General features: G+C 37.3%; 2 protein-coding genes and 1 pseudogene across 2 annotated transcripts; 2 read left to right on the plus strand and 1 right to left on the minus strand.

The window, feature by feature from the left end:
• Positions 1-63: 63 nt before the first annotated feature.
• Positions 64-1,163, minus strand: LOC144658430 (adenosine receptor A3-like). Its single transcript, XM_078518829.1, has one exon. The coding sequence runs from the start codon at positions 1,161-1,163 to the stop codon at positions 216-218; it is 948 nt and encodes a 315-aa protein (XP_078374955.1). The 3' UTR covers positions 64-215.
• Positions 1,164-3,852: 2,689 nt separating this feature from the next.
• Positions 3,853-5,379, plus strand: LOC144658429 (adenosine receptor A3-like). The gene has a single exon (XM_078518828.1). It carries the CDS (start codon positions 4,177-4,179, stop codon positions 5,251-5,253), a length of 1,077 nt encoding a protein of 358 aa, XP_078374954.1. The 5' UTR covers positions 3,853-4,176; the 3' UTR covers positions 5,254-5,379.
• Positions 5,380-8,402: 3,023 nt separating this feature from the next.
• On the plus strand, positions 8,403-9,731 carry LOC144658775 (putative G-protein coupled receptor 45; annotated as a pseudogene).
• Positions 9,732-12,926: the final 3,195 nt, after the last annotated feature.

The raw sequence follows: 12,926 nt of genomic DNA on the forward strand, positions 1-12,926 counted from the left end.
TGAAGCCGGAGATAAATGCCGGCCCGAGGGGCCACTAGGCCATACCATTGCTTGTTTTTAATAATAAGAGACATAACTTTAATGCTAACTAAAGCTCTTACTTGAGACTTTTTTATGTACTTTGTCCAAAGGTGTGTGCGAATCTTTGCATTAACTTGTGTGATGTACACAAGCTGCGGCCGTGAGACGCTTATTAGAAATCCAAAAGTACATATTTACGTCGACAAGAGCTGACTCAAAGAACAGCAAAGTACTTGTCTGATTGTATCCTTCACTGCTTGTCTCACTTCGGCTATCTTCCAACAGTAAAGAATCGGGTTTAATGATGAGTTGAAAAAAAGTAAAGTTGATGAATATTGGGCAGTGAGATAAACATGTATAGAAAGTTCACTTTGGCTCAAAAAAGCTGACACTAGACCACGGGGTAGGTAACAAGCGACTAATGTCAGTTGCAGCCACAGTGTACTGGACACTGCCTTTCTGTATCGCGCTATGTTCAATTGATTTGTTTGGTTCGGTTGTTGCAGATCTTGTACTTGACTTTGATGATGACGGAGAGTATAAAAAATTTTTGTGTAAGAGAAGACCGAGGTTACTAGACACAGTAATATAAGTAAAATGCTATACAACATAGTTATTCGGACATTCCAAAAATACATTGCTGAAAAAACAGCGGACACGACCCAAAAGGTAATAACGATCACGTAGGTTCGCTTCAGAGTTACAACTTGTCTGTATCTCAGCCCCAACAACAAGGCGAGAAGTCTGTCCACGCTTATTGCAGTCAGTGTCAACAGAGACACTCCACACAAAATAGGGTCTGTTATATAACGTGCTGTTAATACGTAGCGACAGATATTCCAATGTTCGTTCACTGCAGACATCAAATAGGTAATTGCGAGAGGCTCTGAAATAAGACCAACACAGAGATCAGTTGTTGCAAGGCTACGAAGCAGGAGCTTGGACGTTGGATGAAGTGTAGACTCCTTGCGAAGAGCGGCTAGGATTAGAGCATTTCCAAGAAATGCAGTAATGGACAGGAAAATATTTAAAACTGCAATAAATGTCAACTTGCCGTGTATTCCAGTAGTTAAACCTGGCGAGCAAATCAGTTGTACATATGTTTGCTGCTTTCCATCTCCAGTAAAGTTTGTTGTCGCCATTCTCTTCAATATGATCGACTATCTGTAGTTTAACCGCAAACTGGATCAAAATTCATTCACTGTCACTGACACTTCCAGCGGCTTCCCAATAACGAACAATTTAATCGCCTTTTATATAATGCGTCAAACATGTCAAGCCATGAATTGCTAATTTGGAAAAACAATATAGCACGGCAGATGGTTCTGTTTCCAAAGTATGGCTGTATTTTTTTTTCCAAAAGAGAAGTCTGTACTTTTCTCATTTGACAATAAATATCAAAATAAGGGCAAAACTACAAATTCATACTCCAACTTTTGGGTCCGAGCTGGGCTTATGTTTTCAATTTCAGGCAATGTTTCATAATTTCCGGAATCTATTGTTTATCCTTAATTAAGTTACTCCTCAGCACAAAGTTAAATGTCATTTTCTTTAGGAAGATGATTTTTAACTGAGCAAATAGTGTTAGTGGTAATAAACATTTCGAGAACAGATCAGCCAGTGTGAAGTAAATTTGCACTTTTTAATTTTCTTAAAATCTGCGCAAAAGGAAATGTATCTACAGTTGCTTCATGCTCATGAAACCGGAAAAAGATAGCCGGACTGATAGGGCACTAGGCTTGAATGCAGACTTTACCTAGCTTTTTACGAGCTCAACATAGCGCTTAGATCAGAGTTCCTCTTTCTGGGTTCCGCGAGGGAAAAATAGATCTGAAGTCAGTTATTAACAATTCAAGAAAAATGATCTCGTGACAGTATACATATTGTGGGTTTATTAACGGAGACACGAAATGTGACCTCGGTCCGTCCAATCTTTCAAAATTTTCCGGGGAGGCATGCCCCTGGACCCCCAGTGGCTTACACCTTCGGCGTTCAAACGATGGCATCTTTCAGATCTTTGGCGCTCTGAAGAACCGTCGTTTAAAATCCTGCCTACAGGCTTGCTAAAAACTTGAAAAGTAACATGCATCTAAAGGAAGTTTAATCATTTTAAGGCGATGATGTCAGTCCATCGCCTTATATCATTAGGCGGTCGGCGGAATTTGTTCGTCATCGCTTCTGCATGCATTGCGTGCCGTTTATGATACTCTGGTGGGCAAATACTTGCGAGAATTTCAGAGGATTTCAGGAATATATCCCCGGCGACTGCTTCAAGTCCAAGTGCGAACTGACAGTGTCAATAGTAGGGTGACTGACAATCTACGTTCATTGTGGCGTATTTATGAATGAATAAATGTACATCAATTTTTTTTACCAAAAACATAGGCTTTGAAACCAACAGTTCGACCTTCAATTTGTATTTTTTAGTTATAAATTGTTATGTTTTATATAAAATAAATAGATCTGAAGTCATTCTACATTACGGGAAAAAAATTTCATGACAGTCTACATACATTGTGTTGGGTGAAGCCTAACACGGAAAATTCGGATACCTAATTTTTATTCAGAAACACTGCGACACATTGAAAATTTTCCAAATTTTGGCTCTTCCAGTTGTCTAGGTGATTTATATAGTTTAAAGCATTCGGCCCAGACTCAAATTTCCGTCTACAAGTTGTCGTTCTTAGCAAAAATGTGCTTGGTTCAAAGATGCAAAGTTTTAAGGCTAAGATAAAGTCTATCAAATAAAGACAACAACAAGTTTTCGATGTTAGCACATAAGAAGAAAATTTCTTTTTTTTAGCAAATTTTAACTGCCCCCGAATGTCAAGCAGATGCTCACTTATGTTTGTGTGTTTGTTTGTTTTGCACTAATGTTGGGTATATATTCATAAAGAGGATCTGTTTCTCAGCCTTAATGTAAGGAAAGGAAAGTTGTCAGTGATAACAAAGAAACAAGAAAGCGGGAAAAGACATCTTGTGAGAGTCTACATACAAAGTGGTGGTGCAGCGTAACACGAAAAAAAATCTCACTAATTGAACCGCCTGCCTTTTGTCTCAAAATATCATCAGTTATAGGCTATTAACGATTTCAGTGTGGTATTTTTTTTAGAGGGAGTCTTTTTTAATATGTAGGGAGAACCTCTAGACTTTCATGTTTTTATGAATTCGAATAAAAGGTTTATGTATGCAAAAAAATTAATACTCCACCTAATCTAACTTTTCCGTCTGCCAGTTGTCATTGTCAGTAATATTTTTTTGGCAGGAGAAACGAATTTGGGGCGAAGAAAATAAAATTTTGAGTCGTTTTCCCGTTTAAAAGTTTAAAACTTTATTTTGTCCTTTCAATGTTAACGACTACTAAATGTGTGGAATAGAAAAAAAGACCACTCTCCTTTCTACCCAACGAGTTGATTTGAGACGCCTTGAAGAATGACACTCTTTTATTTTTAATTATTTAACTTATACTCTTTTTAATTTAATTAAGAAGAACGCGAAAAAATAGAGAAAATGCCATGAATATGCTATTACGCAAAAACCAAATCTCCAAAACCAAAAGATAAAAGAAAAGAGTAGAGTTTGTAGGGTTTCAACAAGAGGACATCAAATTTTCCGTGTAAAGAACAGGAAAATTGAGCTGAGCGGTATGTGGGCCTGTGGGCCTGAGGTACGTCTGTGTTTAAGCCTAGTGGTCTTATCTCCGGCTTCAGCGACATTCAGTACTTCAGCGACATTTATATTCACGCAAATATTAACAATGAAAATACTTGCAGAAAAAAAATTAACTTCAAACTAGCTCTAACTGTTCCGTTTTTGAAATGTTTAATTTGTTATCATCATCACTATTTGTTTAAACATCTTCTTTCAAAAAGTGACAGTTTACCTTGTGTTGATGAATTAAATAATCATGGATAACGGGTAATTTACGAATTTATGAAACTAATAAGTCCTGAAATTGTCGCAGATGCAAGCTTCGAAACCAATGGTTCGCATAAAAAATTGTATCTTTGTGTACATCAAAAGAAAACAAGTACACGTATGTCTTCTTTGTAGAGGGTATAGAAGGAAAAAAACAACATTCTGTCCTTGTTTGTTAAACCACCTGCTCGGTTAGTTAAGTTGTTTTTCCAAATTAAAAATGCGTTCTTTTGACATATGCTTATTGAAATAAAAAGCAGTATTTTTAAAAAGGTGTTCAAATTGTTCGTTATTGCGAAGCTGTTAGAAGATTTGGCGGAAGTTAATAAATTTTGTTCAAAACATTCCAATTTCTGGTTGAACTACGAATATTACAGAGAAATGGCAACAGTAAACTTCACTGAAGGTGGAAAGCAGAAAACATTTCTACAAATGATGTGCTCGGCAGGTTTAAATGCTGGAATACACGATCAGTTGACATTTTTTGCAGTTTTAAACATTTCTCTGTCCATTACTGCATTTCTTGGAAATGCGCTGATCCTAGTTGCACTTCGCAAGAAGTCTTCACTTCATCTGCCGTCCAAGCTCCTGCTTCGTAGCCTTGTAACAACTGATCTCTGTGTTGGTCTTATTTTAGAGCCTGTCTACGTTATCTTTTTGATGTCAGTGGTCAATCAACATTGGAATATTTGTAACTATACATTCGTCGCAGCTTTTACAATAGGCAATGTTTTGTGTGGAGTGTCTCTGTTGACAGTGACTGCAATAAGCGTGGACAGACTTCTCGCGCTGTTGCTGGGGCTGAGATACAGACAAGTTGTAACTTTGAAGCGAACCTACGTGATCGTTATTACTTTTTGGGCTGTGTGCGCTGCTTTTGCAACAATGCATTTTTGGAATTTCCTTATAACTATGTGTTTTGGAACTATAATTATATCGCTGTGTCTAGTAACCTCGATCTTCTCCTTCACAAAGATTTTTCTCAAACTCCGTCATCTTCAAAGTCAAGTACAAGGCATGCAACAACCAAACCAAACATATCAACTGAACATAGCGCGATACAGAAAGGCAGTGTCCAGTGCACTGTGGTTGCAGCTGACGTTAGTCGCTTGTTATCTACCCAATGGTATAGCGGCGACTTTGGTGGCTGTCGACGGACTATCTTCTACTCTATATCTCGCTTGGGGCTTTACAGTCACTTTAATTTTCTTAAACTCGTCATTAAACCCGATTCTTTATTGTTGGAAGATAGACGAAGTTAGACAAGCAGTGAAGGACACAATGAGACAAGTACTTTGCTGTTCATCGAGTTAGTTCTTGTCGACTTACATCGTCCCCTACTGAATGAAAGATAAAACGTTACGATAGACCAGTTAACAAGATTTTCCAAAGTCGTCTTCACACGTTGCTTTTCCAATTTATTTGTTATGACATGTTTATGTAGCAGTAAAAGGTTTATAAATGTTAATATTAAAAACTTGTTTTCAATTCTTGTTGTATTTTTAAATAAAGATATGAAAAAGTTGCATTTTCTCCATGTCTAGCTCAGTTCTTATCGAGGATTGCATTGTTTAGACACGATCGTTTTGCCTATATATATTGGCAATGAGCAGCTCACGCGCTATTAAAGTAACATTTCATTCCTTGGTTCAAAACACAGCCAACCACACAGAGCGGTAAGCAATTCTGGTCAACAAGAAAATAAGAAAATTCCCAAGATTTCGATTCACCTCCGTGATCAAAGAGATTTGATGGCCTTGTGTAATTTGGAAAAAAAAAATGACGTCATTCGCGGCAGAAATTGTGGCTGCCGTTTTGCAGAAAACTTATACGAGCTATACATCATCTGCTCTGGCTGATCATTTCGATTTTGGAAATTTCAATGTTAAATTACGTGAGATTTGTGCGCCGTTTTTAAAAATCAGTCCCATCACGTCATGAATAGCATAACTCAAAATGGATGTTTGGCGGAAACAGGTATCATTCCTATTTCTATCAAAGCAAAATTATTTTAAAAATTAACGCAGAGGAAAATGTAAAACGTTCATCCTTTTTCACATCATCGAGTCCATTAACAAAATCATCATGATGTCCAACATGTTTCTACGAGTGCAATAGAAACTGAAACATTCGTCTTGTAGCTAGATTTGTCAGAATTTTCAATTAATTACTTAAAAAACACTGCAACTTATCAGTGACTTATTTCAACTCTTCTTCACGTGTTTTAAAGTGTAAGTTCTAATCAGTGGTAACTTTTAATTCCAATATACGTGCAATTGCAAGAAGACTGCTTCTTTCTTTCTATTTTCCAAAAGATGTTTGTGGGCGGGAAGCCTCGAGACTGCGGAAGTCAACAGTGAGCGACAAAGCGATGCCAAAAGAAGGGAGAAAATGTGTTCCAGCTCTTTGACCTCTTTCTGATCCTCGCTCTTTCGGGAGACCAGTGAGATCTCATGACAATCTTCGTTCATTGTGGCGTATTTATGAATTAATAAATTTTCATCAAATTTAAACGAAAACATGGGCTTTGAAACCAACAGTTCGACCTTAAATTTGTATTTTTGTCTTTATAAATTGTTCTGTTTTATATCAAATAAAATAGATCTGAAGTCATTCTATATAGCTACATCACGGGCGGAAAAACATGTATCCGTGACTTTTTTTCTGAGACCCCGCTTAATACGGACAACCCGTTAATACGGACAATTTGGCCTGTCCCTTGGTGTCCGTATTAACGGGGTTCCAATTTTTATAATTAACACTTCGACACATTGAAAATTCCCCAAATTTTGGCTCTTTCAGTTGTCTAGGCGATTTATATAGTTTAAAGTATTCCGCCCAGACGCAAATTTCCGTCTACAAGTTGTCGTTCGATTCAGATAATGTGCTTGGTTGAAAGATGCAAAGAGAAATTAAAAAAAAAAAAAATTCGTGCTCAAAAATTAAAACCTATATTTTTATAAACTGAATGACAATTCATGTTTCCACTCAACAGCTTTATAGAAACGGGCTCCCTCCTAACGTTAAATTACGGTCAAGAACGCCGCCACCTCTTTTCCTTTCTTTTGGGCGCGTTAAATACAGAATTCAAGAAATATTTGCAAATTTATAAAAGCAATATAATCCTCATTAGTATTCTTAGTCGTGTAGACCATTTCAACCATCTGCAGTTTGTCTGAGTAAATAATAAATTTTAAATTAATGTTCCACCTGAACGCAATGTTTACGTTCCGTCTCCCAATGTCACTGTTAGTAACATGGATATTTCCTTCACCGGAAGAAAGTCCACGAAACAAAGATAATTTTAAAACATTCTCCCGTTCAAAAATCTAAAACTGCATTTTGTTTCTTGTTAATGATAAAGTGTTAAAAACTCGTTCTTTTCTGCTCAAGAGATTAACTAGCCTTGATTCCTCAAAACGAAAGGATAAAAAAAAAAATATATATATATTGTGGGTTTTATAAAAAAAAAAAAAAACAAATTTTTTCTCCCCCCCCAAAAAAACCCATATGTCGACTGTCACGAGATCTTTTTTTTCTCGAATTGTTAATAACTTCAGATCTATTTTCCCTCGCGGAACCCAGAAAGAGGAAAAGTGATCTTAGCCGTATGTAGGCCTCGACAGCAAGGTAAAGTCTGCATTCAAGCCTAGTATAGTGGTCCATCAGTCTAGCTATCGTTTTCCGGTTTCAGTAGTATGAAGCAACTGTTGACACATTTCCTTCAGGCAAACTGTAATTCGATGACTGGACTGGACTTGTAAAACGCGGACTTGTTAAAACGCGGACTTGCAAAACGTGGACTTGTAAAACGCGGACTAGTAAAACGCGGACTTGTAAAACACGGACTAGCAAAACGAGAAATTGTAAAACGCGGACTAGTAAAACGCGGACTTGTATAACGCTGACTTGTAAAACAAACGAGGGACTTGTAAAACGTGGACTTGTAAATCGCGGACTTGTAAAACGAGGCCGCAAAACGCGGACTTGTAAAACGAGGACTTGTATAACGCTGACTTGTAAAAGACTTGTAAAACGCGGACTAGCAAAACGAGGACTTGTAAAACGTCGACTAGTAAAACGCGGACTTGAAAACGCGGACTGAAAACGAGGACTTTACAAGTTCGCGTTTTACTAGTCCAGTCCAGTCTAGTCCTCGAAATACAGTATGCCTTTCCTTCACGAAGATTTTAAGGAAATTAAAAAAATGCAAATTTACTTCACACTGGCTGATCTGTTATCGAAATGTTTATTACCACTAACACTATTTGCTCAGTTAAACATCATCTTCCTCAATAAACAAATATCACTTTTTGTGTTGAGGAGTAAATTAATTAGTAAATAAAACCCTTCAGGCGACTGGTATATTGGAGGATAATGCCCGAGGCTGAAAGATTGTCCGAAAAATGAACAGTTGGCCAAGAAGCGAAGCTTCGGTCGAGGGCAACTGTGAAATTTTGAGGACAATCTTTCAGCCAAGGGCACTCCAATATACCAACAAGATATGAATTTGTAGTTTTTGAATTTGTAGAATTTGCAGTTTTGTATTTATTTCGACGTTTATTCAGTGTCAAATGAAAAAAAGGTCCAAAATTTTTTCCTTGGGTAAAAAATAAAGCCATACTTTGGGAACTAAGCCATCTGTCGTGCTAAAATGTTTTCCAAATTAATTTTACATGGACTGATATGTTTGACGCAATATAAAGCATTGCAAATACGCTTAGATTGTTATTGCGGAGCTGCTAGAAGTGTCAGTGACAGTGAATGATGTATTTTGATCAAAACTTTCCAGCTTGCCGCATTTAAACTCGCTACCGCGGAAAGTCGATCATATTGCAGAGTAATGGCGACAGCAAACTTTACTGGGGATGGAAAGCAGCAAAGATATGTACAACTGGTGTGCTCGCCGGGTTTAACTACTAGAATACAAGGCCAGTTGACAATTTTTTCAGTTTTAAACATTTTCCTGTCCATTACTGCATTTCTTGGGAATGCTCTGATCCTAGCTGCGCTTCGCAAGGAGTCTTCACTTCATCCGCCGTCCAAGCTGTTGCTTCGTAGCCTTGCAACAACTGATCTCTGTGTTGGTCTTATTTCAGAGCCTTTCGCAATTACTTATTTGATGTCTATAGTGAAGGAACATTGGAATATATGTCGCTACGTATTAACAGCACGTTTTATAATAGACCCTACTTTATGTGGAGTTTCTCTGTTGACCGTGAGCGCAATAAGCGTGGACAGACTTCTCGCCCTGTTGTTGGGGCTGAGATACAGACAAGTTAACGTTGTAACTTTGAAGCGAACCTACGTAATCGTTGTTACCTTTTGGGTTGTGTCCACTGCGTTTTCAGCAATGTACTTTTGGAATTTCCTAATAAATATGTCGTATAACATTTTACTTTTATTACTGTGTCTAGCAACCTCGACCTTCTCTTACACGAAGATTTTTCTCAACCTCCGTCACCATCAAAATCAAGTGCAAGACCTGCAACAACCAAATCGAACCAAACCAAACAAATCAACTGAACATAGCGCGATACAGAAAGGCAGTGTCCAGTGCATTGTGGTTGCAACTGACATTAGTCGCTTGTTATTTACCAGGTAGCATAGCGTTGGCTTTGTCGGCTGATAAGGAACTATCTAAATCTGTTTTTCTCGCTAGTCGTTTCACATACACTTTTGTTTACTTAAACTCGTCATTAAACCCAATTCTTTACTGTTGGAAGATAGCCGAAGTGAGACAAGCAGTGAAGGTCACAATTAGACAAGTACTTTGTTGTTCATCCAGTTAACTCTTGTCGACTAATTTTGTTAACGGTTATATAAGGAGATTTACCCAATGCTGTCAGCTGTAGCAGTAGTAATAAAAATTTGTTTTAAATTGTAGGCATGTATGTTCAAATAAAGAGATGAAAAATGGCGTTTATCAGTGTCAATTCTTTCGAATTCTTGTCCACGCGGACTGCATAACGATCAATTGAGTCAGTCAGGAAGACGGGAGTTCTTATAGTTGGGTGGAGATATATAAAGTGAGCAATTCTGACAAGAAAATAAAAAATTCCTTGGTTTTGATCAAGGTTTTAAATAGAGAAAAGGTGACTAATTTTTTTTTGGAACATTAGTCAAAATTTTCAAAAATCTTTTTGCCAAGGGGGTGCATGTTAAGGTAATTCCCTTAAAATAGAACGGCTCATAGATCAATTTCTAACTAAACTTTGCCAGTTGGTAGTTCACCTTAAGGGATTTTGAAATAAAAAAAGGGGGGGGGGGTCACCGTATTCGCTTAGGAGCAGGAAGACCTTGTATTTACCATATACTTCCTTAGATTTCCTTTGCGAGTACTGGCAAAGTACACGTTTTCGGTGATAATGTATTATTCTGCCATAGAAATTGATCTGTATTCATTTTATAGAAAGAATTTGATCGCTTCTTTCGAACCAAGAGAAAAAAAATAATAGGTCACCGAACTCGTTTACGAGAAAACGATAATTCCTCTCTCGCAAGCCAAGCCGTAAAAAAAAAGCCGTCATTTTGTTTATGTGCGCGCACTAATTACGCGTAAAATTCAGCGCAGAATATACAGTATAAAGGATGTGCAATGCAATACTAGGTAATCACCTTAAATTATGCAACAGCGAGGGTAAAATGTCATTAATTAATAGCATACCAAAACAAGAGCCCATTACCCAAAATTAATATTGACAGACAGGTGGAGTTTCCGCCTTTAATTATGTGGAGTTTAATTTATGTTGAAAAATCTACCTTTTATCATTTATCATGTCGGATTTTCGATATAAAATCAAAAACTTCAGTTGAGGCTTCGCTTCTAAGGAAACCTTCCTTTATCTGCGTAGAATTCGGAAAATTGAATTTGTAAAAGAAAAATCGTTTGAGGTATGCAAAGCGGAAACCACTGTTTTAAGATTGCCAAACCAAACTATATTAAAACCAAATTATAAACAAAGGCACCTGATAAAAACAACCCTGTAAAAAAGGCTAAAAAGCTCGTCAGTCAGTTTAATTGTTTGTCACACAAGGGAGATTAAATGAAGCTCCACTTTAGACCGACAGGAAACTTATAATACGCCGTAGTTTAGATTGCTAAGACTAACATCATATTGTAGAAAAAAGCGATTAAAAACACTTTTAGTTTCTGACTAGAAATGAAAAATAGGAACTGAATATGCGCGACATTAACAGTCAACGCTCAAATGAAAAGGTATGTGGATTTTCAAAAATTCAAATATTTGAGGGTCGTGAAAAGCCGTTTCTGGCAGCCAATTATCGGAAAACAAACCAAACAACTTATGATAAGACTTATAACACAAATCCCAACTGATTAAGACGTCTTTGTGAGCATAACCTGTAAGCAGGTTCTGTTGCGAGTTTGGGGCAAAAAGAAAGCGAGAAGTAAAAGAAGCTAGAGTGAAGGGCGGGGCGGGAATGAATGTGGCGGAGATGGTCCTTGACCATAATACTGAAATAAAAAATGAATAATTTTACAAGAGGAGGCTCCCGTCACATGAAGTGGTTTTCAGGGAGGTCCTCAAATAAAACTAATTACAAGGTTGAAAATCAAGTTAAAAAGGTAAAAATATAAAATTACAAGTATAATGTTCTAAAAATTAAGAACCATACCACCCCCATCTCCAGTTCATGTTCCGGGAAGCGTGGTAACCTCGAGGTGTCTATTTATTTTTACATTTTTTTTTTTTTTTTTCCTTTAAATTTTGAAAAACGTCAAACCTCCGTTCACTAGCAGCCAGTTCATTAGCGTCCCTTAATTAAAGCCGGAGGCTGTTCACGGGCTACTGTTAGCAAGTTTCATCATTTTGCAGATATGTTTATTTCATTTTTTGGTAGCGATCGCCATCTCTCGTTACGCCCTCCTTTATAACAGCCCTCTGTAACACACGTGGATGCATATGTTCGACAGGAATTCAACAAACTTTTTACCAGAGAATACAAAAAATATCTTCTAGTGTGCATGTTTAACAAGCCCCTGGCCTCCGAAAAAAGGCCGATCAAAGAATCCTGATAAATAGGCAAAAATGGCCGGAAAAATATACACTTTTTAAAGTGTATATACGCTTTTTTAAAGCGTAAGTTAAAACTTACGTATGTAGCGAGGGGAACCTGTTCATCTACTTTGGGAAGGAAAGAAATTGGGTTCTGTAAGTTGTAGACAAAAGGGCAAGGTCACGGTATTTTAGATAATTTTATTTATCTTAACTTCACTGAATTGGCAGAGCAAGTCTTTTTTTGGCAAAATTAGTCCAGTCAATATAAGCCATTTCGTTGTCCAACCCAAAACAAATTGCAACAAAAATTAAACATGCCTTATTCGACTTTGCATATATTGAGGAATAATATAGAAAGCATGGTTCCTGTGCAGTTGAACACGAAGTCACTTAAAGCGTACTTGTTAAAAGCAAAACGGGTGCAGTGTATTAGCTTACTTTGCCCAGGTGTTGTTGTAGAAAGTTGCACTGAGGATCTGTGAGACGTGAAAGTTCGAGCTCATTTCAGCTTATGTATTTGTTAATTAAGAAATGATCTTTTCCGTAAAAGCCACTGCAACAGCGTTAGGGCGGGCGGTTTTGTCTGTTCAGAACATTTCGATAATATTGGACCTTAAATCCTAATGTAGAGTGGATATAGAGTGATACCAAACTTGTCACTGTGGTTTAAATCAATTTTGAATTCATGTTTATAAATAATTTCAAGTCATTTGCAGGTTGTTACCAAAATTTTTCCACATTTTTAACCCTTTTTCTTTTGTCCAAAATCATTCTGCTACTCCTGAAAGAATTTGTTCATCCTTTTGTAAAAGAATTAAGTGCAGAGATGGAGGCGTGCCCATAGTTACGCCGGGGTTGTGTTCCCGGCGTCTGTGACGGCTCAGTCACTCGGGGGACTTTTGCAAAGATCAATCAGTGTTGATTCTTGTAATTATAGGCACCTTCCAATAAGCAGAAAGGGTTTTG

This window comes from Oculina patagonica, chromosome 6, assembly GCF_052425735.1.
Source record: "Oculina patagonica isolate OP01 chromosome 6, crgOcupat, whole genome shotgun sequence".
Lineage (NCBI taxonomy): Eukaryota > Metazoa > Cnidaria > Anthozoa > Scleractinia > Oculinidae > Oculina > Oculina patagonica.

Bases quoted from the DNA above. Each gene is read 5' to 3' on its own strand.
- LOC144658430 (XM_078518829.1), bottom strand. From the start codon at position 1,163: ATGGCGACAACAAACTTTACTGGAGATGGAAAGCAGCAAACATATGTA.
- LOC144658429 (XM_078518828.1), top strand. From the start codon at position 4,177: ATGCTTATTGAAATAAAAAGCAGTATTTTTAAAAAGGTGTTCAAATTG.